Source organism: Gorilla gorilla, chromosome 8 (genome assembly GCF_029281585.2).
Source record: "Gorilla gorilla gorilla isolate KB3781 chromosome 8, NHGRI_mGorGor1-v2.1_pri, whole genome shotgun sequence".
In the NCBI taxonomy this organism is placed as follows: domain Eukaryota; kingdom Metazoa; phylum Chordata; class Mammalia; order Primates; family Hominidae; genus Gorilla; species Gorilla gorilla.
This window is the reverse complement of record NC_073232.2, coordinates 23,842,204-23,869,927: the sequence shown is the minus strand read 5'-3', so window position 1 is coordinate 23,869,927 and position 27,724 is coordinate 23,842,204. Positions and strand designations below refer to the sequence as shown.

General features: G+C 43.2%; 3 protein-coding genes across 4 annotated transcripts in view; 1 reads left to right on the top strand and 2 right to left on the bottom strand.

Annotated features, from left to right (window-relative positions):
- The window catches only part of HSPA14 (heat shock protein family A (Hsp70) member 14), a 33,536-nt gene extending 24,273 nt beyond the window's left edge, over window positions 1-9,263 (bottom strand). The window contains exons 1-3 of the mRNA XM_004049076.4: window positions 8,965-9,263; window positions 7,434-7,514; window positions 7,266-7,348 (exon numbers count right to left, since the gene is read on the bottom strand). Coding sequence (XP_004049124.1) covers window positions 7,266-7,348; window positions 7,434-7,514; window positions 8,965-9,021 — 221 coding nt within the window. The 5' untranslated portion in view covers window positions 9,022-9,263. The remainder of the gene's footprint in view (window positions 1-7,265; window positions 7,349-7,433; window positions 7,515-8,964) is intronic.
- Window positions 438-7,345, bottom strand: MSANTD7 (Myb/SANT DNA binding domain containing 7). Of its 2 annotated transcripts, none has more exons than XM_019035304.4 (2): window positions 7,266-7,345; window positions 438-4,061 (listed from the first exon to the last, which is right to left on the bottom strand). In XM_019035304.4, exon 2 carries the CDS (start codon window positions 3,979-3,981, stop codon window positions 3,538-3,540), a length of 444 nt encoding a protein of 147 aa, XP_018890849.2. In that variant the 5' UTR covers window positions 3,982-4,061; window positions 7,266-7,345; the 3' UTR covers window positions 438-3,537. The 2 variants fall into 2 exon arrangements, with proteins under 2 accessions (XP_018890849.2, XP_055209745.1); XM_055353770.2 differs by lacking the exon at window positions 7,266-7,345 and adding an exon at window positions 4,586-5,300.
- Window positions 9,236-27,514, top strand: CDNF (cerebral dopamine neurotrophic factor). The gene is made up of 4 exons (XM_004049075.5): window positions 9,236-9,595; window positions 19,112-19,239; window positions 21,682-21,823; window positions 27,152-27,514. The coding sequence occupies exons 1-4, from the start codon at window positions 9,481-9,483 to the stop codon at window positions 27,328-27,330; spliced, it is 564 nt and encodes a 187-aa protein (XP_004049123.1). The 5' UTR covers window positions 9,236-9,480; the 3' UTR covers window positions 27,331-27,514.
- Window positions 27,515-27,724: the final 210 nt, after the last annotated feature.

The following is a 27,724-nucleotide window of genomic DNA, read 5'->3' as shown; positions in this document are numbered from 1 at the left end:
GCTTCTTCCTTTTCCTAAACTCGGTATTTAATATTAACTATATCCCAAACACTTTAAGAGTAGGAAAAATAGATAAAGTGTGCTCATAGCGGGTTTTGCACCAATATTAGAATTTCAGCATGACACTTACTAGTTCTGTTTTCTTTAGAATTTAAGTCAACCAGAACAATTTATACTGTTATGCGTAGGTTGTCTACCACCCAGACAAGAGAATTTGCCAGGAAGGATATTTTACAGAATTTACAGAACTCTTAGAAATGGAAAATTATTTCTCAACTGCTTTATAAAGAGGGCCGCTCTCCTCTGAAGACAGAAAGCACATATAGCTCCGAGGGCCGCAGACATGCAAGACCCTTAGCAGAGGAGAAAGCAAAGCAGAGAATGGAGGCAACAAAGGACCACAGACATCATCACAAAGTAGTGGACTGACCCACAACTACATACAAGTGAAAACTTTATTTGTCCACACCAGGATTACTGAACAGAAAAACAAACGTGGTGAGAAGTTGGTATACATAGCACCTTATTTACATGATGGACTTGAGGAGGCAGTTAATCCTATGGTTGTGTATCACAACCTTTATTAGCAATGCCATCTTCTCTTCCTCCTCCTACTTGAATATCCCTTACGGTCAGCAGCCCACGGGCTTGGCACACACCAGCACTAATGTGCTCCAGAGTCTTTCCCCTACTTGTTACATGACAGTGCCTTACACGTCTGAAAGTGCTCACACATTCATCTGTTCCTTTGATCCTCACAACACCCCTGTGAGGTAGGTAGGACAATTATGAGTTTCCCGCTTTATAAATGAGGAACCTGAGTTATGGAATGCTGGAAAAGCTTTTCTAAGGGGGTTCAAGTAGTAATGGTTGGGTCTACCACATAGGCAGATTCCTGGCTTGCTTTCTTGCACACTGTCTCCCTGTATTCCAATTTCCCTCCCCTTAATATTTTTAGCCTATTTTTCTGTGTACTTATTCAAGACCTTTCCCTTGACTTTTATTCCCACATTAGGGTTACTTTACCCATTGAATTTCACAATACTACATCCAAATATTAATTCCAATGCTCTTCTTCAGCACTCCTTTCATCTCAAAAAAAATCCGTCTTACGCACTTTGCTACCATTAATAGATTTATAGAATACAGGCCTAACTCTCCGTCAAGTACTTCTGTTTCCAGAAAATCTACCTACCTACCTACCTACCTATAATTGACACATATCTTTCCATATAACAGCCTAAGACAATTGAGAATGAATATGGCTGTATCCATTTCAATGCCTTAAATATATGCTCTTTTAAAGTAAAGAGTCTGTATGTCTGGTGTGGCGCTTAGAAGTTCATGAGCATATTAATAAATATTAATACCACAGAATGCTACCTTAAAATTGTCACCAGTATTTCAAATATACATATGCTGCTGTGACAGAAAATATTACAATTAAAATTTCATTTTCATTTTGTCTTTTATTATGCTATTTCAAATTTTTTTAGAGCTGGAAGGTACTAGGAAAAAAAAAATCTAATACAAATCCCTCAATCCGGAGATAAAGAAATTGAGGCATGAATTGGCTGGGCACGGTGGTTCACGCCTGTAATCTCAGCACTTTGGGAGGCCGAGGCAGGTAGATCACCTGAGGTCAGGAGTTCAAGACTAGCCTGGCCAACATGGTGAAACACCGTCTCTACTAAAAATACAAAAATGAGTTGGGCATGTTGGCATGCACCTGTAATCCCGGCTACTCGGAAGGCTGAGGTTGCAGTGAACCAAGATTGCGCCACTGCACCCCAGCCTGGGCAAAACAGTGAGACTTTTTCTCAAAAAAATAAAAAAAATAATAATAGAAAAGGGCAAGTGATTTGTCTGATGAAACAAACTGTGACAGGATTCGAATCCAGGAATTCTAACTAGATTCCAGCATATTCTACCACACCACCGCCTCACACCTCCACCCCTGCCTTGGCAGAGCAGCTCGCTTGCCGTCTACTCATGGTTCTGGGTACGCTCCCACTGCTGCTCTGACCATTTCTCCACCTACGTGCATTTCCAGCATTTAGCTAAGCACTCGAGCCTGCAAGATAGAAAATAAAACCTCCCCCAACATGCCCACTCTTTGTTATTTTTCCAACTTCTAGATTATTGGAAAACTTTTTAAATCCTAAAGATTCCTATTTGTATTCCTAAAAGTACTGAGTAAATCACTAAAAGCTTTAAGTTAGTTTAATGACAGAGAGTAATGTCTTCCCTTCTAGAGTAAATTGGAAGTGTGGCTTATCACCTTCATCTCTCCCACAGTGTGTGTCTGGGGTGTGGAGGAGGCTCATCTGTTCACGGCTAGTGCTTAAAAGGAGTCATCTATTGCAGGCAATCTTTATCCACACCATCCTCTACTGTTCCCAAAGTTAAAGAGGAAACAAAGCTGTTCTCTTCCACCAGATGCCATTAACTACATAAACTTCTGTCTACAACATCTGAGGAAAAGGAATCTTGGAAAGCTCCTCAAAAGGAAACGTTTCTAGGGCTTGCCCTGTATAACATACTAGACAAAAAAATAACAGAAAAGAATGAAATCAGCTAAAAAGCAGATTGGAAACTGATATAATCTGAATTGTTTCCACAATGTTCCAATGGCAACCGAAACTTAAAGATGTAATTTAGGCATATAAAGGGACCCAAATAATATGAAATGCAAAGAATTTACATATATTTAATATTTTATAAAATGGCCAGTATTTTATATTGAAGATTATCGATATAAACCATAACACACAATGGCGGCTCCCTGGCACTTATTTCCTTATATTGATAGGAGACTAAGAACCAGTAAAATGAAGGAGAGAAAGACGGTTTGACAAAACAGTGCTTACTAGTAGATATGTCAGATACACAGCAGTGGAAATGTAAGAGATTAAGGTACAAATACAGGTTGTGCTTATAGTCGTCTAATGAGCCACACAGGGATTTTAAAAATTAAGATTTCAAACTCCATGAAGCAGTCAAGTTAGACCAGCAAAGGAAAGATTCAAGCAATGAAGTCACAGTATATATCCATACTTCTGTATCTTGTAAACTAATCTGCCTTACCTCAGCCAAGGCCATATGAATTAATAACTTAAATGTGTATAGTGCTTTTTAAACTTTTAAACCCTTTCACATCTATGAACCATGTGATCCTCACAACAACCCTGTGAGGTAGGCAGGGCAGGAGTTATTATTGATCCCCATTTTACGGATGAGGAAACCACTGGAGGGAGGTAAACTGCTTCACATCTGTGACAAAGCTAGGATGAACCAGCTGTCTAGAACGTGGCTCCATCGTTTTCTATTAGGCCACCCCTGGCATTTCTGAAAGGTCTTCCATTTGGTGGAGAATCTTGGGAAAATGAACTAGCAATTATTTTCGTACTATCTGGATATAAATGGTTCATCCATGTTTTTTTCTGAGGACACAGAAAAGGAGCCAGGGATTCAGAAGGCAGGTTTGGGAACTAGACTTCTACCAGTTTAGGAAACAGAGCCTTTTGTAATTGGTTCCTAGCTTTTGGTATTTGAAATCAACCTCTGAAGCAATTTTTCAAGGCCTAGCTGAAAAGCACCAGTTGCCTCTTCCACTGCTGTTGCCAAACGTCTGACTGCGATGACAGCATCCCTGCGGAGCTCGTTGGCAGTATCTTGCTGAGCACTGGCCTCCTCACCAATAGCAATCAGCCTGTCCAGTTTTTCTTCCTCCCGCTTTGAGAGTTCTCGTGCCAATCGCCTGTTTTCTGCCAACTCGGCTGCGATAGTCCTGGCCACTGACCGCCTTCTTCGCCTTGCCCACCTTGGAGGGGGCTCACTGGTCAAGGGCCTATCCCCACCAGAAACAAAACCAGCTCTCGAAGAGGAGACTGGAGTCTGCGGTGTGGAGGCTACTCCAGGAGTGCTGCGGCTGGTGCTGGTGCAGGGACTGGGCTCCCCGGACACACCCAGTCTGGCCATGGGGCTGCTCTGACAGGGAGCAACTGCAACTCTGAAAAGGCTGTGGGAGCTGCTGTAGCTGGGGGTCCCTTGAGAGCACCCTGAAAAACAAAGCAACAATGTTGCAAAGAGAACATTCCTGCTAAGGGAATGCTTGGAGCCAGCAGCAGAGCTGAGACAAATTATAAAACTATGGTTGTTCCTGGAAAGCCTCTTTCCACCAGGGACTGGGAAGAATCCATTTCCTTAATCTGGACAATTGTGACCTGTTTAATTTCACCTCTAAAACTTCTCCCTTGCCTTCCTGAACCCCTTTGTACATAGCTATCCAACCCACTCTAGACCTACAATTTCCTGACTACCCAGTATTAATAATGCCAGAACTAGTTTGGTTCTAGAGAGCACTTCTAGGTTTAAAGAGTTCTAATACCTTATGTCGCCAGGGGCATAGCTTTTGAAAACCTGGAACCCTTTAGCTTACTATTAGGTTTTTAAAAAGGTGCGTGGGGCAGAATGAGGCAGAAACAGGAACTATGCTGAAGAGGACACTATCCAAACGGACACAGCTAAACATTTAGAGCCACATGACTCTGGGACCCGACTCCTTCACATGCTTGGGAGTTACCTGCACCCGAGGATTCATCCCAGGAGTCCTCAAGGTCACTGGTTTCTCGTATCCGGTCACTGATTTTTAGCTGACAATCCTCATCTGATTCCTTAACTGTTTTCAAGATAGGCTGATGATCAGCTGCCTGAGTCCTTTTTGATTTTAGAATGCCGGTTCCCTCTTCCCCTGGGGCGTCAGAGGCCACTAAGTTCTGATCACAGTGCTTGGCCCAAGCAGCATCCTCCATTAAGTTGTCTGGGTCAGTCACTATCTGATTTCGGAGAAGCTGATCCAACGTATCATAAAATGGACAGTGTGGTGGCTCACCCATACTTGTGGCATGGGCAACATAGGCCTTTAAATATAATGCCTTCAGAACTTTAAACTTGGAGCGGCACTGACGTTCGGTGCGGCGGAAGCCCTCCTGCTGCATTCGCTTAGACACAGCCTGATAGACATCTGCATTGTGATGCACAGTCTGGAGGCGCTGAATATACTCTGCCTCGCCTAGTATGGAGAGAAGAGTTCGTGTCTCCTGTCTGGACCACCGGATGCCCGCACTGCTATTGGCACTGGCCATTGTGGGTTGGAAAGGAGAGCTAGGCAGCTTCTGGACAGCAAGGTGCAAGTCTGAAGGTGTGGGGAAGCTCTGTGTGCTCTCAGGATATCTCCAGGATCTTCCCTCTCAGGGATAATTGCTGAGAAGCCAGGTCCAAGGACCGCATTTCTGGCTGGAAGGCCACAGGGGAATGAGAGTTACAGGAAGGGTGTAAGGATAATTTTGGCAGCAAGTTAAGTGGTGCTACCTGTGAGTACGTCATAAACAGGCATGAGGCCAAGACTGAGACAGCCCAACTTTGGGAGTTCACCCAGGGTAGACACTGCACCAAGAACCTAATGGCTTGGTAACAAAAAGGCCAAATGCTTTCATGGCTGAGAGTTGGTACAACAATGGATCTGTAAAAATCACCCTTGTCTGGTGAGTAGATGGGCTGGGAGGGAAAATCACCTGGACCACGAGGCAGCTAACGCTAAAGGAGTCCAAGCATGACCACCGTATAGCAATCTGAAAGATCCTCAGTCTTCACTAATCACAGCACGCTGTAGCTCTGTGTTACCCATCTGACTGTCAGTGTGGGCCAGAAAAGTGAGTTTAAGTTGCTCTGCTAATACAAATTTTTTTTGCACAATATGGCAGAAGAAAGCCACATAATTACTCTAACCATCTGCCCTCAAACAGCAGCATAAAACAAACAGTAACATATTGTTGGCTACCAGGGGAGAGACCTATGGAAATGTTCTGTATCTGGACTATATCGATGTGAGCATCTTGGTTGTGACACCGTACTATCATTTTGCAAGATATAACCACGGGGAGAGGTGGTGAATCCAGCAATGTGTTCGATGTCTCTGTATTATTTCTTACACAGCAGCATGGGAAACTGCAATTCTCTCTAAATAAAAAGTTTAATTAAAAAAATCATATTGTTGGCTGCTCAGTGATTCGGGCTTCAAGACCCATCTACGATTCTTTTTTCTAGACTTTATGATCTGAAAATATTTGACACCAACTTATATTTAATATGCTCGGTACTAAGTTTTGTCAATAGGTAAAAGGATATGGGGATGTATTTATTGTCACCAAATATTGAATTCTCTCCAAACAACTATAGTTTTTGGCTTAGTGCATAAGTATCCTAAGATTAATATCAAGTTCAATTTAATTGAACACAGGTAAGAGACAGAAAATAAGATAAACAGGTAAGAGATACCTGCATAAATTTAATCTATAATATCCAATTCTAAATCAACACCAGGACATTTTTACTTAAATTCTCACTAAACAAAGTTGAAAGAAAAGAACCTGGGGCCGAGGGTGAGGAGACCGCATCTGCAGTCTTACCCAGTTTACCCCCTAGGATAATGCCACAATTTCTTTGTACCTTGATTTTCTCATCTATAAATGGGGAACGATAGTATTTGCGTTGCCAATTTTACAAGGATGTTGAGAGGATTAAATAAAATAATAGATGTGAAAGCACTTTGAAAATTTAAAAACACTCTATCAAGTATTACTACAGTAGTGAAAATGAAAACCCCTAATTATTATAGCAATCTATAATTTGAGGAGACAGAAGTCTGGGGAAGCAAGCCTGTTTTAATCTTCTAATTAAACTTACAACAGATGATTAATCTGATTCTTACATAAGACATTAATTTAGCTGTTACTCTAATGATTAAATTTGTAAGTCAAGTGGAAAAGTTCGTTCCCAGAAAGTGTCACAAAAGATCCTGAGGAAGAAAATCAATAGTGTCTACATAAATTATGAAAAATTGTAATAGATTCAGCAAAATTCAACCACATTGTCAATAAGTCTTCCAATTCCCACAAAATCTTTGAAATCCTCTCAGTTAAAAAAAATCTAAAAATGTGAACAATCCAAATTACCACCTCTGACGCAAATTACCAAACTGACCTGTCAGCAAGAAACTAACATCTGAGTGAATCCCATATCAGAGAAGATCCAACACTAAGAATCAAAAGACACTGCCTACTGGGGGTACTCTCTGTAATGACTCAGTCATAAAAAGCAATGAAGAAACAAACTATGCTTTTTCTAGTTTCATTTCACATTATGCTTAGAATTTATGAACATGTTCCTATTACCATATTTAAAAGTATCATTTGATTCCATACCTTCTGCCCAGGATCTGCTTTACTTTCATTACTGTATTTGAAATATTTCTTATTCTACTTTGTTTTGCTGCCAATCCAACAATCTGAAAAAAATATATATATTTATATATATTACAAAGTATGTAATTTTAAATTATTTCAGAAGTGCAAAAATGGGGGGACTAGTACCTCTTCATTTTCTGAGTAAGCAACAACAGCTGGAGTAACTCGGTCACCGGCATCATTTGCAACCACACCAGCCCGGCCATCCTAGAGAAAAAAACACGAAATACATAGTCTCATTAGACGTATTCAGACATGTGTGCATTTGTGCACCAGAGTTACTTTGCCATCTCTGTGGAAAGAAAAACTGCTCTCTCAATATTTTAAACTTGCAAATTTAATTACCATTTAATTTCCTCGTTTTCATAGAAAGCCTATAATTCCATGAAGAACTGCCTCATGTTTTCAGCCTGCTCTGCAAAGTCAACAATTGAATCAAAAGTAATAACAACCTTTCTACACACAAAACGAAGGCTATTATTACGTTACCTTTCCTACCTCTCTTCTTTCTTACCATTACCATTACCATTTCTTTTTTGTTTTTTGGACACGGAGTCTTGCTCTGTGGCCCAGGCTGGAGTGCAGACTGCAGTGCCAGATCTCGGCTCACTGCAACTTCCGCCTCCCGGGTTCAAGCCATTCTCATGCCTCAGCCTCCTGAGCAGCTGGGATTACAGGCGTGCCCGGCTAATTTTTAGTATTTTTAGTAGAGGCGTGGTTTCACCATGTTGGCCAGGCTGGTCTAGAACTCCTAACCTCATGTGATCCGCCTGCCTCGGCTTCCCAAAGTGCTGGGATTACAGGCGTAAGCCACCGCGCTGGGCCCCTTTCTTCCCATTTCTACAAATGAAGTAGTAGTATTCCCTTTGGCTTTTCCTAACAAGTCATTTGACATTTAAACGCGGGACTAGTGGCAACGGAGTTCATGATTATCGTTTCTTCTGCCTCCCCACTGATGAGAGAAAGGCCGCAAGTCCTGTCAAGCTCTCACTTCCAGAAAGGCCACCTCTGTACACCACGCACCATCATCTGGCTTCACAGCCAGGCAGCTTTGCGGGACCATCAGCTCCAGCTCGACTGCAGCCTCCCCGCCCCTCCGGGACCTAGACGTTCGGGCCCAGCTCAGCGCGTCCTGCGGCCCTGCTGTCCCAGAGACCACCGCCTCCAAGTACCTCGCGGCCACAACTTTCCCAGGACCTCCCACCCGCCGGAATCCTGAGGCCCTGACGTCAGCGAGACCCCTTCCGGCATCCAGAGGCCAGGACGTCCCCGTGACCTCCCCCAAAATGCTCGCAGCCCCGCCGTCCCCGGGACCCCCCGGGACACCCAGCGGCCCCGCTGTCTCCGGGACCCCCCCGGGCACCCTGCCGCTACGTCGTCCCTGGGACCCCTCCGGGCATCCGGCCGCCATGACGCCCTGGGACCCCGCGCGTCTACATCGCCGCGAGCCTCCGCCGCGGAGTAGACGACTTTCCGGAGGAATCGCCAGGCGCGAGGCCGGGCCCGCCCGGCCCTTCGCTCCGGAGTGTCCTCGCGGCAACGCCACTCCACGACATCCCTAGGCCGGCGACACGCCGCTCTCAAGCCTGTGGATGACCCAGCGCCAGAAAACCGGGGGGCCGTCATGAAGCCCTAGCCCAGCTCCGCAGCCCCTCACCTTATAGACGGCCACACAGGCTGAGGTGCAGCCCAGGTGAACTCCGATGGCCGCCATGAGGCAGCAGGGACGGCAGCGGCAGGAATGAGGGGGGTCCCCCGACAGCAACAGCTACCGGCAGCCCAACGGCCCCATCAGGCACCGCGGAGCTTCACGTTCCCGCCAGCCCCCTGCGTCCGGTCGGCCGCTACAGCCTCCCGCGTCGCCGCCAATCAGCGTGAAGGTTCCGCCTTTCTTCACGCGCAGTCCGCGAGTAGCTTCAGCGCGTCTCTCTGCGCTCCGCGGAAACTGCACAGTGCGCACGCGCAACCGGGGAGGGACGGGAAAAGGCTCCTACACTCCGCCCCCTTCCTATCCCTTCCTTGAGAGCCAATGGAAACTCTCAGTTCAGTTGCGTCATTTGTCCTGGCAACTACTGGCAGATTCTTTCCAACCTCGAATTCTACTCAGCTGGCTTCGGCAGCTTGGTGGGCAGTGGGCGCGGGTGGCGGAGGCGATTGAAGCTGCTGGCCCAGCATGTGGTGCGCGAGCCCAGTTGCTGTGGTGGCCTTTTGCACCGGGCTTTGGGTCTCTCACCCGGTGCTGACGCAGGGCCAGGAGGCCGGGGGGCGGCCAGGGGCCGACTGTGAAGGTGAGCGGTGTGACACCTGCTTGCATGGCGGTGGCCCCGCGCTGCAGCGCAGCAGCTGTCGGCTTTGGCTTCTCCTGGCCCTGGCTATAAATAACATTTCGCCCAGGAAATGCCCTGTACCTCGTTTTAGATCGCCCAAGCCCAGCTCGAGTAAAAAGCTCAAGCCGGGCCTGGTGGTAACGTGAGGCCACGTTGTGGTTTTGCTGTGAATATTAAACTTCAGCAGTAAAAGCTGGTGGGTTTGTATTTGGATTAGAGTTTGTGCAAAGAATGCTAGATTCAGATGATACTGGCGCCAGATTGATTCTGCTGCTTCAGATTTGCCTCCCCTTGCGCAGAAGACGTCTTTCAAGTCCAAGCTAGTTGGTGACTCCCAAAAGGAAAACAAAACATGGCATTGAGTTGAGTGGCTTAAATCAGAGGACATAGCTAATATTTGTTAGGACTCTGTAGGTGAAAGTTGCTTTGCAAAGGAGTACACTGACTCCTTGGGAAAGAGAGGAATACAAAAGAGTGGTTCCTTTTTGTTCACGGTATCTCAGCTGTGAACTCGCAGTCAGAATACGTTAGTCTGTATCCCACCAAGTCCCCTAGCTCTGAGACTTTGGTTTTTGCAAAATCAGCGTACTTCACTTTAGAGATCTGTTAGCAAAGGCAAAGAAGGTAAGTGGCTATGCTAGCCCCTTCCTTCTGGACTCCTGTGGCGCTCACTCCATGTTTTACTGAAAATAATTAGTTTAAATGTATATGCCCTGAGCTGGAAAATACATCCCTAGTGAACAGGAAATTGTAGGTTCATCATATATGTTGAGTGAATGGATGGGTATAGTCGTACTAAAGTTGTGTTTTTGTTTGCTTGTTTTTTTGTTTTGTTTTTTTGTTTTTCTTTTTGTTTTGAGACAGAGTCTCACTGTGTTGCCCAGGCCGGAGTACAGTGGCACAATCTTGGCTCACTGCAGCCTCCACCATCGGGTTCCAGCGACTCTCCTGCCTCAGCCTCCCAAGTAGCTGGTACTAAAGGCACCACCACCACGCCTAATTTTTATATTTTTAGTAGAGATGCAGTTTCACCATGTTGGCCAGACTGATCTTGAACTCCTGGCCTCAGGTGATCGGCCTGCCTCAGCCTCCCAAAGTGCTGGGATTACAGGCGTGAGCCACAGCGCCCAGTCCTTAAAGTCTTCATAATTGGAGCCTCGCTTTCTATCAGCTCTGCAATAATTAAACTTTTCTCCAGAAATTTAAAATATCTACATGATGTTATTACTCGATATAAAGATATTTGTTTAGCTAAGTTATAATTTTGCTCCAAACCATGCTATAATTGTGTCCTTTACTTTTAAAACAGACTTTGTGAGGCAAAGACAATTGATTTGATGATTCATCTGGGGCTCCCACTTATAAACATTTCAAGAGAGACAACATCTGGATTAATTAAATGGGAAGCTTATGCTGTCTGTCCTAAATTTATTACAGCATGCTGTGATTATTGCATGTCTGACTAACCTGTGTATATATTTCATTTGTTAGGTAAAGAAGCTGTGTAATCGCAGAGGAAGGACATAACAGTTTGGTAACTAAAAGAACCAGATTCTGCATCCAGCTCTATTACTGCTTATGAGTGATCCTCCCTCCTCAGCCTCCTTTCTTATTTACAACTTAATTTCTTCTCAATGTATAAGATTAAAATGCCATATTATACATACTCTAGAGCGAAGGCAAAAAAACTGAATGGTCCCTGAGCCGTCTCGGACCTATTGATATGTTTCGTTACATTTACAAAATATTTTGAAAAAAATTAAATTCACTGGGTACATTTTAAAATTGGGAAATTTTATGTAAAAATTCATATTTCTGGCTTTTTTCAAAAAACCAGATGACCTGGCAAGATTGGCCTTATGGCCATATAGTAGAATTGGCTATTGGCTGCTCTTTTTAGAAAGGACTTGGGTTTTGAGTAGTTTGCCGCCCCTACTCCGCCCCCGATTCAAATTGCTTAACTCTTCTTTTTCCTTGCCTGGCCCCTGTAGATATTCAAGTTTGTGAGTCCTATCATTAGGTAATGTGAGGTTTACTGGAAAAACATAAATATTTCCAAATCTCTTTTAAAGGATTATATTATGGGACTATTTTAAACAACTTTTTATTTTAAAATAATTATAGATTCACTTATAAAACTATCTTTAATAAACATAAAAGCACAACATAAATAAAAGAAGTATGGCTATCTGAGGTTATTTTAGCAATAAAGACATCCCAGAAAACTTAAGAAGTTACTAATTTGTTAGGGCATTTATGGTGAGGTTATTCTCTTCATGTAAGTCCAGAAAATGAGTTTCCTTTCTTACCTTGACTTCTTTGTGGTGTGTGACACCATTGACATCTTTCCCTTTCAGAAACTGCCTTCTCTTCATGGTCATGATACTGCTTTTTTCCTTCCTGTCTCTATGGGCTTCTGATCCTCTAGCCATGGCTTAGAATTTTCCAGGGTTCTGCCCTCTTCTCTTCTCTCTTCTCAGTCTACACACTCTTCTTGGCAACCCAAACCAACCTACCTCCAGTCTAATAAATCTCTAACCTTATATCCACTGACCTTTCTAGAGTCTCAGACCTTGCATCCAATTGACTAGTGAACATGCCCTCTTAGATATGATGTACATCAACATCAACACAGTCAAAAAACCAAAGTCATCATCTCCTTCCCTTCTCACTCCCCTAAACCTGTTACTGTCATGCTTACGGTGACTGCATGGGACAACTACCTGGTCACCTAGCCTAGATTCTAGACTTCTCTTTCCCCCTTATCCGTTACAGCAAACCAATCACTGCATCGTTGAGTCTACCTCCTGACTGGTCCTGCTCCTTTCTCCTTACTCAAGTCTAGGACTTCCTTACAGAACTTCAGCAGTTTTCCCCTCCGCATTGTCAAAATAGCATTCTTCCTGCTACCTGTCTCCCTCCTGTCTAGTCCCCTGGCAGGGCTATCATATTACTTCCTTATTTAGTATCTTTCAGCAGTTTCCCAGTTTCCTCCAGGTGCCGCTCCTTTGTTTTCCCACAGTATCTGATACACTTCTCATATTGTTTTGGTCTCCTCTGAAAGTCAAGGCAGTGTTTCTCACCACCTCATGTCCAGCAGCTACTATAGTGCATGGCATATGGTAGGCGCTCAGTTTGTTGAAGAAATGTATGCATATATGCTGTGATAAAATTTTGGGTATATTTTAGTGAGTCAAATGTAGATCTTGAAAAGGACAAGTTAGTATTCCTAACTTTCATCACCTAGATGATACATTGGCAGAGTGATAGTTGAGGTATAGAAATCATATGAAGGTATACTGTGGGAAATACCACAAGAGTGAGGAGGCACTGGAATACTGGGGGTTTCTTTTGTAGGAGACAAGAATTAGAGGCTACTAGGAGACTTTGATGATAGTTTCTTTTTCTTTTTTCTTTTTTTTTTTTTGAGACAGAGTCTCACTCTGTCACCCAGGTTGGAGTACAGTGGAACAGTCTCAGCTCACTGCAACTTCCGTCTTCCGGGCTCAAGTGATCCTCCCTCCTCAGCCTCCTGAGTAGCTGGACTACAGGTGCTTGTCACTACACCCAGCGAATTTTTTGTATTTTTAATAGAGATGAAGTTTCACTATGTTGCCCAGGCTGGTCTTGAACCCCTGAGCTCAAGTGATCCACCAGCCTTGGCCTCCTAGAGTGCTGGGATTACAAGTGTGAACCCCCGTGCCTGGCCTGATGATAGTTTCTGCTGACTTGTAGCATTAATCATTACAGCAGGTTTCTGCTTTGCATACTGGATATATTTGCTAATTAAACTCAGCAAAATACATGTTGAGAGGGATCTCATTTTCCACGTGTAATACAGCAGATCATTACACATTCCTTTTAACACTGTGTTCACTTGCCTTTTGGAATAACACTCAGTCTTTGTTCTTATCCTACTTCACTGGCTGCTCCTTTCCGTCTTTTTCTGGTTGTTTTCCATCTTCCCAATTGCTAAACATTGGAATTTCACAAGGCTGAGACCCAGGACTGTGTCTCTTTTCCATCTCTCCTTACTTTGTGTTCTCATCTCAAAAACACCATTTGAATGTTGATGGCTTCCAGATTTATATAGTCATCCTAGATCTTATACCTGATCTTCACATTTCTATATCTAGCTGCCTTCTCACTGTTTCCAGTTGGATGTTATATTAGTCAAGGTTCGCCAGAGAAATAAAACCAATAGGACCAAACAGAACATATAATCTATATCTATATATCTTCTTAATATCTGTAATATTTATCTATATAAAAAGATTTATTATAAGGAATTGGCTCAAAAGATTATGAAGGCTGAGAAGTCCAAAATCTGCAGTGTGGGCAAGCAGGCTGGAGACTCAGGATTGCCTGTGGTACGAATGAAGTCTAAAGGGAGTCTGCTGGAGAATTCCCTCTTGGTCAGGAAGGCTGGTCTATTTCGTTCTGTTCAGGCCCTCCACTAGTTAGGTAAGGCCCACCCACATTATAGAGGCCAATTTGCCTTACCCAGAGTTCGTCAATTTAAGTGTTAATTTCATCATTGCTACATAAAATTAACCATCACAGATGTCTAGAAGCATCTTGAACTTCATATGTCAAGACTGGATTCTGGCCAGGCATGGTGGCTCACGCCTGTAATCCAGCACTTTGGGAGGCTGAGGCAGGCAGATCACCTAAGGTCAGGAGTTAGAGACCAGCCTGGCAAACGTAACGAAACCCCATCTCTACTAAAAATACAAAAATTAGCTAGGTGTGGTGACATGCGCCTGTAATCCCAGCTACTCAGGAGGCTGAGGCACAAGAATCACTTGAATCCAGGAGTTGGAGGTTGCAGTGAGCCGAAATGGCACCACTGCACTCCAGCCTGGGCAACACAGTGAGATTCTGTCTCAAAAAACAAACAAACAAAAAAAGAAAGATTGGATTCCTGCTTGTCACCATAAACTTGCTTCTCCTGCAGTCTTCCTCATTTCAGCAGATGGCAACTCCACGGTTCCAATTTCTTGGCCAAAATTATTGGGATTATCTTTGATTCCTCTCTCTCTCCCCAACTCTGACACATTACATCTGGCTTATTAGTAAATTCTTTTGGCTCTTCCTTCAAGATAGGTCCAGAATGTAACCACTTCTCATGACTGCTGTAGCTACTGCCCTGGTCTAAGAGATGCAACTATTTTGAGAACCTCTAAACTGGTCAGCTGGTCTCCCTGCTTTCTTTTCTGCTTCCTTGTAATCCATTCTTCAGACAGCCTTCAGAGACATCCTTTATGAATCATGTCGGACCATAACTCTTCTCTACTCAAAACCTTAAATGGCTTCCCTTCTCAGAGTGACATCCAGAGACCTTACCAAGCTTGAAAGGCCCTGGGTGCCCCAGCATGCTGCTGCCTACTTGATCTCATTTGCTACACACCTCCCTCTTGCTCCCTCTACTTTAACCACACTGGCCTTCTGGCTGTTCCTTGAAGCCACCAAGGACACTCCTGCATTTGAGCCTTGGTACTTGCTGTTCCTTCTGCCTGCAGAGTTCTTCCTCAAGTCATCCACTTAAATTGTTCTTCCACTTCCTTCAGGTGTCTGCTTGAATATCACTTTATCTAAGAGATCTTTCCTAACCAATCCATTAAGAATCATACTATTACCTTGTCACCCTCCATCCTCCTTACCATGTTTATTTTTCTTCTTTGCTACGTATACCTTTACTTCTATCAGATGTAACTCTCAAGGGCAAGTTCTTTGTTTTCTTCATTACTGAATCTTAGGAACCTAGAATACTGTTTTGCACTTACTAGTCGCTTAGTAAATATTTGTTAAAAACATGAATAACTGGCTATTATGTTTAGTATTCTGTTCATGTTGATAGCATTAGAAATAAAAATATATGGGCTAGGCACGTTGGCTCACACCTGTAATCCCAGCACTTTGGGAAGCCGAGGTGGGCAGATCACCAGGTGAGGAGATCGAGACCGTCCTGGCCAACATGGTGAAACCCCATCTCTACTAAAAATACAAAAACTTAGCTGGGCGTGGTGGCACACGCCATTAGTCCCAGCTACTCAGGAGTCTGAGGCAGGAGAATTGCTTGAACCACAGAAGGTGGAGGTTGCATTGAGCCGAGATTGCACCACTGCACTCTAGCCTAGGCAACAGAGCGAGACTCCATCTTGAAAAAAAAAAAAGTATATATATATGTGTGTGTGTGTGTATGTATATATATGTATTATATATGTGTATATATGTATTTTATATATATGTATATATAGTATATATATGTGTGTGTATATTTATATATGACTTTAAGCTCTAAAAGATGACATGATTGGCCAGTCATCTAAAAGCAACTGAAAATACTGGATAAAATAAAAATGTGAAAATATTGTAAAGTATGAGTTGGGAAGGCATACCCAGAAGCCGACCACAGAGTGGAAGTGGAGTCCAGGGGGTTGAAGGGGGCACTGAAGCTGGCTTTACCTTGGAGCATTTGTTAGCCAGGTGATCTGAACTGAAGTTTTCATGGTTTTGGCTAAATAAACACAAGTCCCAGGCATTCCCAAGTTAGGAGAGTGAGAGCAGATCCTCTCCCAACTAATTCAGGGCCCCAAAGACCTAGCCCTTCATTATAAAGGGTGAACTGAAAGTAACTACAACCTATTTCCATCTTTAGAGACTAAAAGAAATGGTTTCACTTGAACTTTTTTACTGAGTAAAAGGAAAAACGAAACTGTTTCTTGATAACTCATAATTACAAGCTCGTGCACATAGGCAGGGGTCAAAGGCCCCGTTCACACTGCTAGGATGATCTGAAACATCTCGAACTGATAATTTAGTTGAAAGTGATTTTAAGTAGATCATACCCTCAGGAATCAGCAAATGTGAGTCTTGTTTTTGTTTTTGTCTTGTTTGGTTTTTTGAGACGGAGTTTCACTCTTGTCGCCCAGACTGGAGTATAATGGTGTGATCTCGGCTCACTGCAACCTCCGCCTCCCGGGTTCAAGCATTTCTCCTGCCTCAGCCTCCCAAGTAGCTGGGATTACAGGCACCCGCCACCACTCCTGGCTAATTTTTGTATTTTTAGTAGAGATGGGGTTTCATCACGTTGGCCAGGCTGGTCTCGAACTCCTGACCTCAGGTGATCCACTCACCTCGGCCTCCCAAAGTGCTGGGATTACAGGCATAAGCCACCGTGCCCAGCCAGCAAATGTGAGTCTTACTTACAGGAACCCACATTCAACCTAGTCCTCAAAGAATTCATACAGTTAAAGTTCTAAGAAATAGAGCTCCCACTTAGAAAAGTCATGAACCCCTAGGGAAGAAGGGCACATAAGTGATAGCCAGCTGGAACAAAAAACAGAAGAGGCACACCCCTCCAGTGGCTTCAGGTATTGGAATAATCAGGCATAGAAGTTATGTTTTTTTATGTTTAAAGAAACATAGAACATAAACCGAACCCATCCCTACCCATAGGGGACTATAAGGAAATTTACCTTGACACTGAGCAAAGTAGAAAAAAGAAAAAATAAATATCTCTGAGAAATGATAACAACAAAACGTCCCTCACTTGTATTTGCAGCCAAAATTCACATCGGGGCCCAAAAACTTCAAGCTATATATTTAGTTTAAAGCAGTGCCTGGCTAGTTGCCCTTAGTCCCTGAGACATACAAATACAAATCCTTACTGGAAATAATGCTCCTTCATCTCAGGCTTCAAACAATCTTCACAAATAAGTTTTGAGGCGTATGAGTATCGTGTGGTGCAAAATAAGCAAGCACACAAAGAAACAAGGCACCAGGAACAAGAACCTATAGAAACAACAACAGATAGAAACGTACTCTGGGCCTGATGCAGTGGCTGTAATCCCAGCGCTTTGGGAGGCCGAGATGGGCGGATCACTTGACGTCAGGAGTTTGAGACCAGCCTGGCCAACATGGTGAAACCTTGTATCTACTGAAAATATAAAAATTAGCAGGGTGTGGTGGCGAGTGCCTGTAATCGCAGCTACTTGGGGGGCTGAGGCAGGAGAATCACTTGAGCCAGGGAGGCAGAGGTTGCAGACAGTTGAGATTGCCCCATTGCACTTAAGCCTGGGTGAAGAGAGCGAGACTTCGTCTTAAAAAACAAACAAACAAACAAAAAAAAAACTCTGAAGACTTCAGATATTGAAATTTTCAGACACAGATCATAATTAAGTTTAGTGTGTTTAAAGATATAAAAAACAAGCTTGAAAGTATCTTCAGGATATAAGGAACTAGAAGAAATGACGTAACAAGCCTCCCATTTTAGCCTCCTCAGTAGCTGGGACCACAGGTGTGTGCAGAGACAGAGTCTTACTGTGTTGCCCAGGCAGGTCTCAAACTCCTGGCCTCAAGAGATCCTCTTGCCTTGGCCTCGCAAAGTATTGGGATTACAGGTGTGATCCACTATGCCCAGCCTGATTTCACTTTAGGCTCATAACGATGGAAATAATGCAGATCACCAAGGGGCTTCATTCAGGATTCTTATTCAGGTTTTTCTCTGTGCTTACAATTATGCTGTCCCAAGATGATCGCCTATTTGATTTTAGGGTTAGCCAAATTTTGTGGAAAAGTTATCATTTTAGGTAGAACTTCGTTCCAATGATTGATTGATTCAATATGCTGTTACAGTGTGTCCACTGCATTTAGGCCCAATACTAAACTAATAGCAACAGGCCTGAAATCATTCTTTTTATTTATATTTTTAATTTTCTTGAGACAGAGTCTCACTCTGTCACCCAGGCTGGAGTGCAGTGGCTTGATCATAGCTCACTGCAGCCTCCATCTGCCGGGCTTAAGTGACCTTCCCACCTCAGCCTCTCGAGTAGCTGACACGACAGGCATGCACCATCATGCCTGGTGTTTTTTTGTTTTTTTGTGTGTGTTTTTTTTCAGTAGAGACAAGGTCTCACTATGTGGTCCAGACTGGCTTCAAACTCCTGGGCTCAAGTGATCTTTCTGCTTCTGCCTCCCAAAGTGCTGGGATTACAGGTGTGAGCCACCATGCCTGGCCCCCAAATCATTCTTACTTAGCATTGGAATCCACTGTCATGAAGCATTGACTCATATGGACGTTTCTTTTTTTTTTTTTTTGTGAGATGGAGTCTTGCTCTGTCGCCAGGCTGGAGTGCAGTGGTAAGATCTCGGCTCACTGCAACCTCCACCTGCTGGGTTCAAGTGATTCTCCTGCCTCAGCCTCCTGAGTAGCTGGGACTATAGGCACGCGCCACCATGCCTGGCTAATTTTTTGTATTTTAGTAGAGATAGGATTTCACCATGTTGGCCGGGATGGTCTCGATATCCTGACCTTGTGATCTGCCCACCTCAGCCTCCCAAAGTGCTAGGATTACAGGCGTAAGCCACCATGCCCAGCCCCATATAGACTTTTAAATGTGGTTAGTGGGTCATACGCATAGGTGTGGTAGTGGTTAAGTTGTGCATGCAGACATATTTATTTGTTTCTTCCAGTATGTAAAGAATTCTTGAACCGATTCTACAAGTCATTGATGGACAGAGGAGTTAACTTTTCGCTGGACACTATAGAGAAAGAATTGATCAGTTTTTGCTTGGACACCAGAGGAAAAGAAAACCGCCTGGTATGGTAAATTTCACCTTTCATTTTCCCCATGTGCTTGAAGAATACTGCTAATAGTTTCATTTCTTAGACGTGAAGTCCTCCTACTTACATGTTTGCCTCAAGTATGTCCATTGTAGAGCAGGCAGCAAGCAGAAATCCATCTTCCAGTGACATGTAATTCTGCGTGTTTTCATCCAGAATATTTCCAGTGTTACTTTACTTTCTGAGTACACCACAGATAACCAATTCTATGTTTTCTTTTTTCTTTTTCTGAGACAGAGTCTTGCTCTGTTGCCCAGGCTAGAGTGCAGTATCATCATCTCAGCTCACTGCAACCTCTGCGTCCTGGGTTCAAAGCATTCTTGTGCCTCAGCGTCCCGAGTAGCTAGGATTACAGGTGTGCACCACCACACCCTGCTAATTATGTATTTTTAGTAGAGACAGGGATTCACCATGTTGGCCAGGGTGCTCTCGAACTCCTGACCTCAGGTGATCCACCCACCTCAGCCTCCCAAAGTGCTGGGATTACAAGAATAAGCTACCATGCCCAGCCCAATTCTACGTTTTCTTAAATGAAATTATGAAACTGAATTCCCAATAAGAATTTAGCATCCTAAGAGTGGGTGGGCTTTCCATTTCTTACCAAGACAATTAATCAAACTTATCAAAATATTTTACATTATTATTTATACATAATTAATGAAGTATTTATATTTTCTTCTAATCACATTAATATGGTGTTTCCTGGGCATACACATATGGCTTGTTTCAATATACTGTTTTATATCACTTAAGACAATTTGGGGCCAATTCCTTTTTCCCTAAAATTGTCAGATTGTCAGTTACATCTGCATGTTGGCTGTTCACCATGGCCATGTTGTAAAGCTCATGCCATTTATCCGTATCATTAAGGTCTATCTATCTACATTTTTTTGAAACAGGGTCTCCCTCTGTCGCCCAGGCTGGAATCCCAGTGATCTTTCCTCACTGGAACTTCAACCTCCCAGTTTCAAGTGATCCTTCCACCTCAGCCTCCCAAGTATCTGGGACTAAGGCACACGCCACCATGCCCAGATAATTTTTGGATTTTTTTTTTTTTTTTTTTTTTTGTAGAGAAAGGGTTTGGCCTTGTAGCCCAGGCTGATCTCGAACTCCTGAGCTCAAGTGATTCACCCGCCTTGGCCTCCCAAAGTGCTGGGATTACAGGTGTGAGCCACTGTGCCCAGCCAACGTTTATATTTTTAAATGTAAAATTCTGAAGTCAGGGAACTTGAATGTCAGAATTGCCTGATGGGAAAAGACATGGGCTCTAGGGCCAAAGTGCTGGGTTTTATAATTCTGTCTCTTCTATTGCTAGATCTGGGGACCTTCAGTTGGCTTGGGTATAAAATACAGATACTAATAGTACTTATTTCACAAGATTGTTGTGAGACATAAATAAGTTAATACCTTTAAAGCACTGAGAGCAGCACCTGGCACAGAGAAAACACTTAGTGTCAGCTCTTCTCATTAGTCTTTTAACACCATGTGAATTGTAGGGCACATCTAATTAGGATGATCACGAGAATGGAGTCACTTGTTTCCTGGTGGCTTAGTCAGCAGGTTAACCTCTCTTCTTCTTCTTCTTTCTTCTTCTTCTGCTTCTGCTGCTTCTGCTACTTCTTTTTCTTCTTCTTCTTCTTCTTCTTCTTCTTCTTCTTCTTCTTCTTCTTCTTCTTCTTCTTCTTCTTCTTCTTCTTCCTCTTCTTCTTCTGCTTCTTTCTTCTTCTGCTTCTTTCTTCTGCTTCTTCTTCTGCTGCTTCTTCTGCTGCTGCTCTTCTTCTGCTTCTGCTGCTTCTGCTGCTGCTTCTGCTTCTGCTGCTTCTGCTTCTGCTGCTTCTGATTCCTCTGCTTCTGCTTCTTCTGCTTCTGCTGCTTCTGCTGCTGTTTCTGCTGCTGCTTCTGCTGCTTCTGCTGCTGCTTCTTCTGCTGCTTCTGCTGCTTCTGCTGCTGCTTCTTCTGCTGCTTCTGCTTCTTCTTCTTCTTCTTCTGCTTCTTCTGCTTCTGCTTCTTCTGCTTCTGCTTCTTCTGCTTCTGCTTCTTCTGCTGCTGCTTCTTCTCCTTCTTCTTCTTTTCTTCTTTTTTTTTGAGATGGAGTCTCACTCTGTCACCCAGGCTGGAGTGCCCTGGCACGATCTCAGCTCACTGCAACCTCCACCACCTTGGTTCAAGCAAGCACACCTGGCTAATTTTTGTAGTTTTAGTAGAGATGGGGTTTCACCATGTTGACCAGGCTGGTCTAGAACTCCTGACCTCAAATGATCTGCCCTCCTCAACCTCCCAAAGTGCTGGGATTACAGGCGTGAGCCACCATGTCCAGGCTACCTCTTTCTTACTTCTTGATACTGTATTCCTTCATTACTGGAATGATATTGAACGTCTTCATTGTCTGGAACACTCAATTCTCTTCATTTTCCTTCAGTGCTATTATCTAGGAGCCACAAAAGACGCAGCCACAAAGATCCTAAGTGAAGTCACTCGCCCAATGAGTGTGCATATGCCTGCAATGAAGATTTGTGAGAAGCTGAAGAAGTTGGATAGCCAGATCTGTGAGCTGAAATATGGTATAACACAGCCCCGTGTTTTTCCCAGTAGGTCCAATGGATTCCCAAACCTCTAAAGTTGGGGCCATGTCTTCTAAAAATTCAGTGTTAAAAGGAAAGAAATTCACCACTCATCAATAAGTTGCTGGGCTGATGAATGGTACCTATGGGCGTTTGAGTTTCGTTGAGGGAAGACAAATAAATAGTACAGGCATAATCAGCATTAGGTTAAAATTGCCAATGAGGCCTGGCACAGTGGCTCAGGCCTTTTATCCCAGCACTTTGGGAGGCCGAGACGGGCGGATCGCAAGGTCAGGAGTTCAAGACCAGCCTGGCCAATATGGTGAAACCCTGTCTCTACTAAAAAAATAAAATAAAAAATTAGCCGGGCGTGGTGGCGGGCAGCTATAGTCCCACCTACTCGGGACGCTGAGGCAGGAGAATCACTTGAACCCGGGAGGCAGAGGTTGCAATGAGCCGAGATCCCGCCACTGCACTCCAGCCTGGGTGATAGAGCGAGACTCTGTCTTAAAAAAAAAAAAATTGCCACTGAAATCACAGAGTTTAGACTCCTAACACACCAAGGCAAAGCCAGATACGTATGTCAAGGAAAATCTCAACATATAAAGAGAGCAGCTACTCCTGGTGATTTAGATCTTGGTAATCTATTAAAACAAAACTAGTACCTATTCAAAGATGATACAAGGACTTTGAAGATGTAAAGATGACTATGACTTCCTTCCTAGGCAGAGCTACCGTTCTGCCAGCTTTAAATTTTAGGAAATTGGTTATTCACATCAAGTCAGGTTTTTCCTGGTAAAATAGCTTATCAGAGGGTGCCCAAAACAAACAGCAAGAAAAGGAAGGAGATGTCCTTTTTTTTTTTTTTTTTTTTTTGAGGTGAAGTCTCGTTCTATCGCCCAGGCTGGAGTGCAGTGGTGCGATCTTGGCTCACTGCAACCTCTGCCTCGCGGGTTCAAGCGATTCTCCTGCCGGAGCCTCCCAAGTAGCTGGGATTACAGGCATGCACCACCACGCCTGGCTAATTTTTGTATTTTTATTAGAGACGAGGTTTCACCATGTTGGCCAGGCTGGTCTTGAACTCCTGACCTCAGGTGATCCACCTGCCTTGGCCTCTCAAAGTGCTAGGATTACAGGCATAAGCCACCATGCCCAGCCAGGAGATGTCCTATTTTATAATGTTATCCTTGGCCCCATACATTTCACATGGATAGATCTTTTATCATGATTTGTATCTGGGCTAGACATTTGGGTAGATTGAGTGGGTATCATAAAATGATGGGCAATTCCTTCCTCAGCCTATCCTTGACACCTGAAATCCCACTCATTCCTTTTGCTTAAGTCATTGTTTTACATACATTACATACCCAGTGTAGTACTGTCAACTACCTAAGTAATTAGCATCCACCTCTAAGTTATTTTAGTCTTATTTTCCAACACAGCCGTGTAATAGTCCTATGCACCATAGCCACATAGCTAGCTTTAAGTAGGTTTAAGGTTGAAAGTTACCAAAGACAACCTATTTCTTAACTTGCAAAGCACAAGCCCTAAATTCCAGGGTGGTTATTAGAGTAGGCATCCCTTTTTTATTGGCTTCCAAGCCATGAAATAGGGGCAGAAATCACTGAGTCCATATAAACAATATTCACAAACTTGGCCGGGCTCGGCAGCTCACACTTGTAACCTCAGCACTTTGGGAGGCCAAGAAAGGAGGATCTTTTGAGCCCAGGAGTTCAAGACCAACCTGGGCAACATGGTGAAATCCTGTCTCTACAAAAATACAAAAATTAGCCAGGTGTGGTGTTGAGCGCCTGTAGTCCTAACTACTCAGGAGACTGAGGTGGGAGGATCACCTGAGCCTGGGAGGTCAAGGCTCTGGTGAGCTGTGATTTTTTTCACTATACTCCAGCCTGAGTGACAGAGTGAAACCCCGTCTGAAAAATAAATAGATAAAATAAAAATAAATAAAAGCCAATATCACAAACCTCTTTTGATTTTTTAAATTCAACAATTTTGTTGTGAATACCTTCTCCTATATCCAAGGGATCTTACAGGGCTCCTTAAACAATAGAAAAATCAGATATTATTGAGACGAAATGACTACCTAATGTTTTGGCGATGCTGGCCACTAGAGGCCCTTGGGGAGCTACGAACTAGTTTTAATCTTTGTGTGGACCTTTACTTTGGAGTTTTGGGGCATCACAGAGGTTTTCCTCTTTTTAAAATTAATGCCAGATAACAAGTTCTCTAGAAAAACTCAAAGAAACTACTGACATTTACAAAAAAAAAGTATTTTTCTCCTTCAGCCTCTTATCTTGAATAGACTAATAGTTCTTAATTATCCTCCCCAGCTATTGTTAGCAGGAAAGATAAGATTAAACAGGGACCTTTGTGCTGTGGGAGATTAATAATTTGGTCTATGCAAGTTTCTACTTTAAAAAGTATTCTGGCAGATCAGCCATGAAATTAACAAGCAAGATAAGTGTGGAGTTGGAGTATGTTTTCAATTAGGAAGGTGCCATTTGGTTTTTGACCTGAAAGAATGTTTTCATTTGCTTGCTTTGTGTTTAAAAAGAATAGGGAATCACTATAAAAATTTAAGGGTTTTCTGGAGCACAGTGTATAGCTGAACCTCCAAATACAAAAGTCTTTTGACATCCAGCTTTTAAATTAGAGCAGAGTTACCGGAAGGTTTTGACAAATAATTTGACAAATATTAGGTTTTTAATGTTTTTAAATGTTGTGTTCTACTACTCAGAGGTAAAAAAGAGAAAGAGCTTTCAAAAGAAGTCAAGCTGAAAAAATTCTAGGCTGCCACTAGTTGTTTAATAAATAAACTTAAATGTTATATTCATTATCAAAGTGAACACCAGACAAGCAGGGAGGGGCAAAAGACACTTTTTTTTTTTTTGACAGTCTCACTCTGTTGCCCATGCTGGAGTGCAGTGGCATGATCTCTGCTTACTGCAACCTCAGCCTCCTGGGTTCAAGAGATTCTCCCGCCTCAGCCTCCTGAGATGCTGGGATTACAGGTGTGTGCCCCCATGCCCGTCCAGACTTTCTTTTGAAAGAGGAAAAGTACCTCTTTCTGATAGGAAAATTATAATTATTGGTATATTACAGATGAGCTTATTATTTTTTGTATTTTGGGCTTTTTTTCAATCTTTTCAGCAATTGAGAAGTAGCTGAGTTCTTGATATTTTCTGCATATAATCTATAAACAGGGAAATAGTAGTCTTGCTAGAGGAGGTTAGATGTTGGTGACAAGTATCATTGGCAAGAATTTTAGAAGCCAGGTTGGCTGGCACCAAAGCCCTAGCATTGGAGAAGTGGGAATAACACAAAGGGCTGTACCTGCTGTGATAATTTAGCAACCTAATCCCAGTAGGGGCTGGGCATCAGGTGAGTTTCAAAACAAAGATCCCAAACAATTAAGGTTCAGCGAGAATATTCCTAATTTTATTCACATGTTTGCATTTCTTTACATTTTTATTTAAAACCCAATAGTGCTTTGTCATGTGTATGTGCTCATTTGCTTTGCCGAAGATACATCTTCCTAGAAAAAGTGAACCATAACTTTTTGCTGGTTAATTACAATCTATGGCTTTCAAGTTGGCCGCAAACCAAGGCCATCCCAAAGGAACCGATTGCCTTTTATATATGAGTTTCCTTCTTGTTACCTTAACAGCAGCAATTTGGATACAGTGCTATTTGTTTTAGGAATACTGATCTTGAGAATGCTCCAAATGGTAGTAAACATTGTGGAACTACATAGGTCCTTAGTTTTGAAGCAAGTATAATCTCTTGGAAAGAAAGTCAAATTAAAAACACAAATTATCCCAATAACTTTGTATACACTGTTGTCCTTCAGTACCTGTGGAGGAGGGGTTCTGGGACCGTACTCGGACACTAAAATCCTGATGCTTAAGTGTTTGCATACAACCCGTGCTCATCTTCCCTCCTGTATACTCTAAATCATCTCTAGATTACTTATAATACTTAATACAATGAAAATGCTATTTGTATTAGTCTGTTCCCGCATTGCTGTAAAGAACTACCAGCCAGGCGCTGTGGCTCACGCCTGTAATCCCAGCACTTTGGGAGGCCGTGGCGGGTGGATCAGCTGAGGTGAGAAGTTCAAGATCAGCTTGGCCAACATGGCGAAACCCTGTCTCTACTAAAATACAAAAATTAGCCGGGCATGATGGTGGGTGCCTGTAATCCCAGCTACTTGGGAGGCTGAGACAGGAGAATCGCTTGAACCAGGGAGATGGTGGTTGCAGTGAGCAGAGATCATGCCACTGCACTCCAGCCTGGGTGGCTAAGCGAGACTCCGTCTCAAAAAAAAAAGAAAAAAAAAAAGAACTATCTAAGACTGGGTAATTTATAAAGAAAAGAGGTTTAATTGGCTCACAGCTCCACAGGCTGTACAGGAAGCATGGCTGGGGAGGCCTCAGGAAACTTAGAATCATGGCAGAAGGCAAAGAGGAAGAGGCATGTCTTACGTGACTGCAGCAGGAGGAAGAGCGCAAAGGGGGAGGTGCTACACTTTGAAACAACCAGATCCCTCATGAACTCACTCACTATCATGAGAAAAGCTAGGGTGAAGTCCACCCCCATGATCCAATCACCTCCCAACAGGCCCCTCCTCCAACAGCGGGGATTACAATTCCACGTGAGATTTGAGTGGAGACACAAATCCAAACCATATCATTGTAAACAGTTGTTATACTGTATTGTTTGTATTTTTTTTTTGAGAAAGAGTCTCAGTCTGTTTCCCAGGCTGGAGTGTATGGCGTGATCTCGGCTCACTGCAACCTCCATCTCCCAAGTTCCAGAAATTCTCCCTTCTCAGCCTCCCAAGTAGCTGGGATTACAGGCATGCCACCACCATGCCCGGCTAATTTTTTGTTTGTTATTTTAGTAGAGATGGGGTTTCACCATGTTGGCCAGGCTGGTCTCGAATTCCTGACCTCAGGCAATCTGCCCGCCTCGGCCTCCCAAAGTGCTGAGATTACAGGCGTGAGCCACCGTGCCCAGCCCTGTTTGTATTTTTTAATTGTTGTAGTGTTACCTTTAATTTGTTTAGAATATTTTTGATCTGCTGTTGGTTGAATCTGCAGATGCAGAGCCCACTGATAGAGAGGGCTGCTGTACCACATTTTCCTTGGGTGTGTCTTGGTTTCCATGGAAACTGGAATTCTTCCCTGCCTTGGATCATAGGGTAGTCAGCACCAAGATAAGCAAACTATATGCCTTTTGAAGTGATTCATAGGGATTTTTATTCCATTTGTTTTGTAATTGGCTTTTTTCCTTTTTGCCATTTAGAAAAAACACTGGACTTGGCATCAGTTGACCTGCGGAAGATGAGAGTGGCAGAGCTGAAGCAGATCCTGCATAGCTGGGGGGAGGAGTGCAGGGCCTGTGCAGAAAAAACTGACTATGTGAATCTCATTCAAGAGCTGGCCCCCAAGTATGCAGCGACACACCCCAAAACAGAGCTCTGATCTCCAATGCCAGCACATTTGTGACTTGTAATTAGAGAGAAAAGTGACTCTCTAGGATATGGACATGTTGATTAAGGATAACTGGGAATGCATCATATTTGGTCTCATGCTTTTTGTGTTGGTATTATTCCTCAGAATTTTGTTACGTGGGTTTATGAGTAAAACTAATACTACTGATAACTTACATTTGCAGTGTACCAAAAGCTAAAAGTTCCTTTCTCATAAGTTTCTTGGAATGACTATGCCAGTTTTCATTGCCTGTCTCCTAAAAGTGACCTACTGACAAATTGATGGAGTAAATTGATTCCAAGAAAGAAGAAGGCATTCAGAGACTCCTCTCTGGACGCAATTTTAAAATATATTGGACTAAAACAAAAGACACAACAGTCAGCTT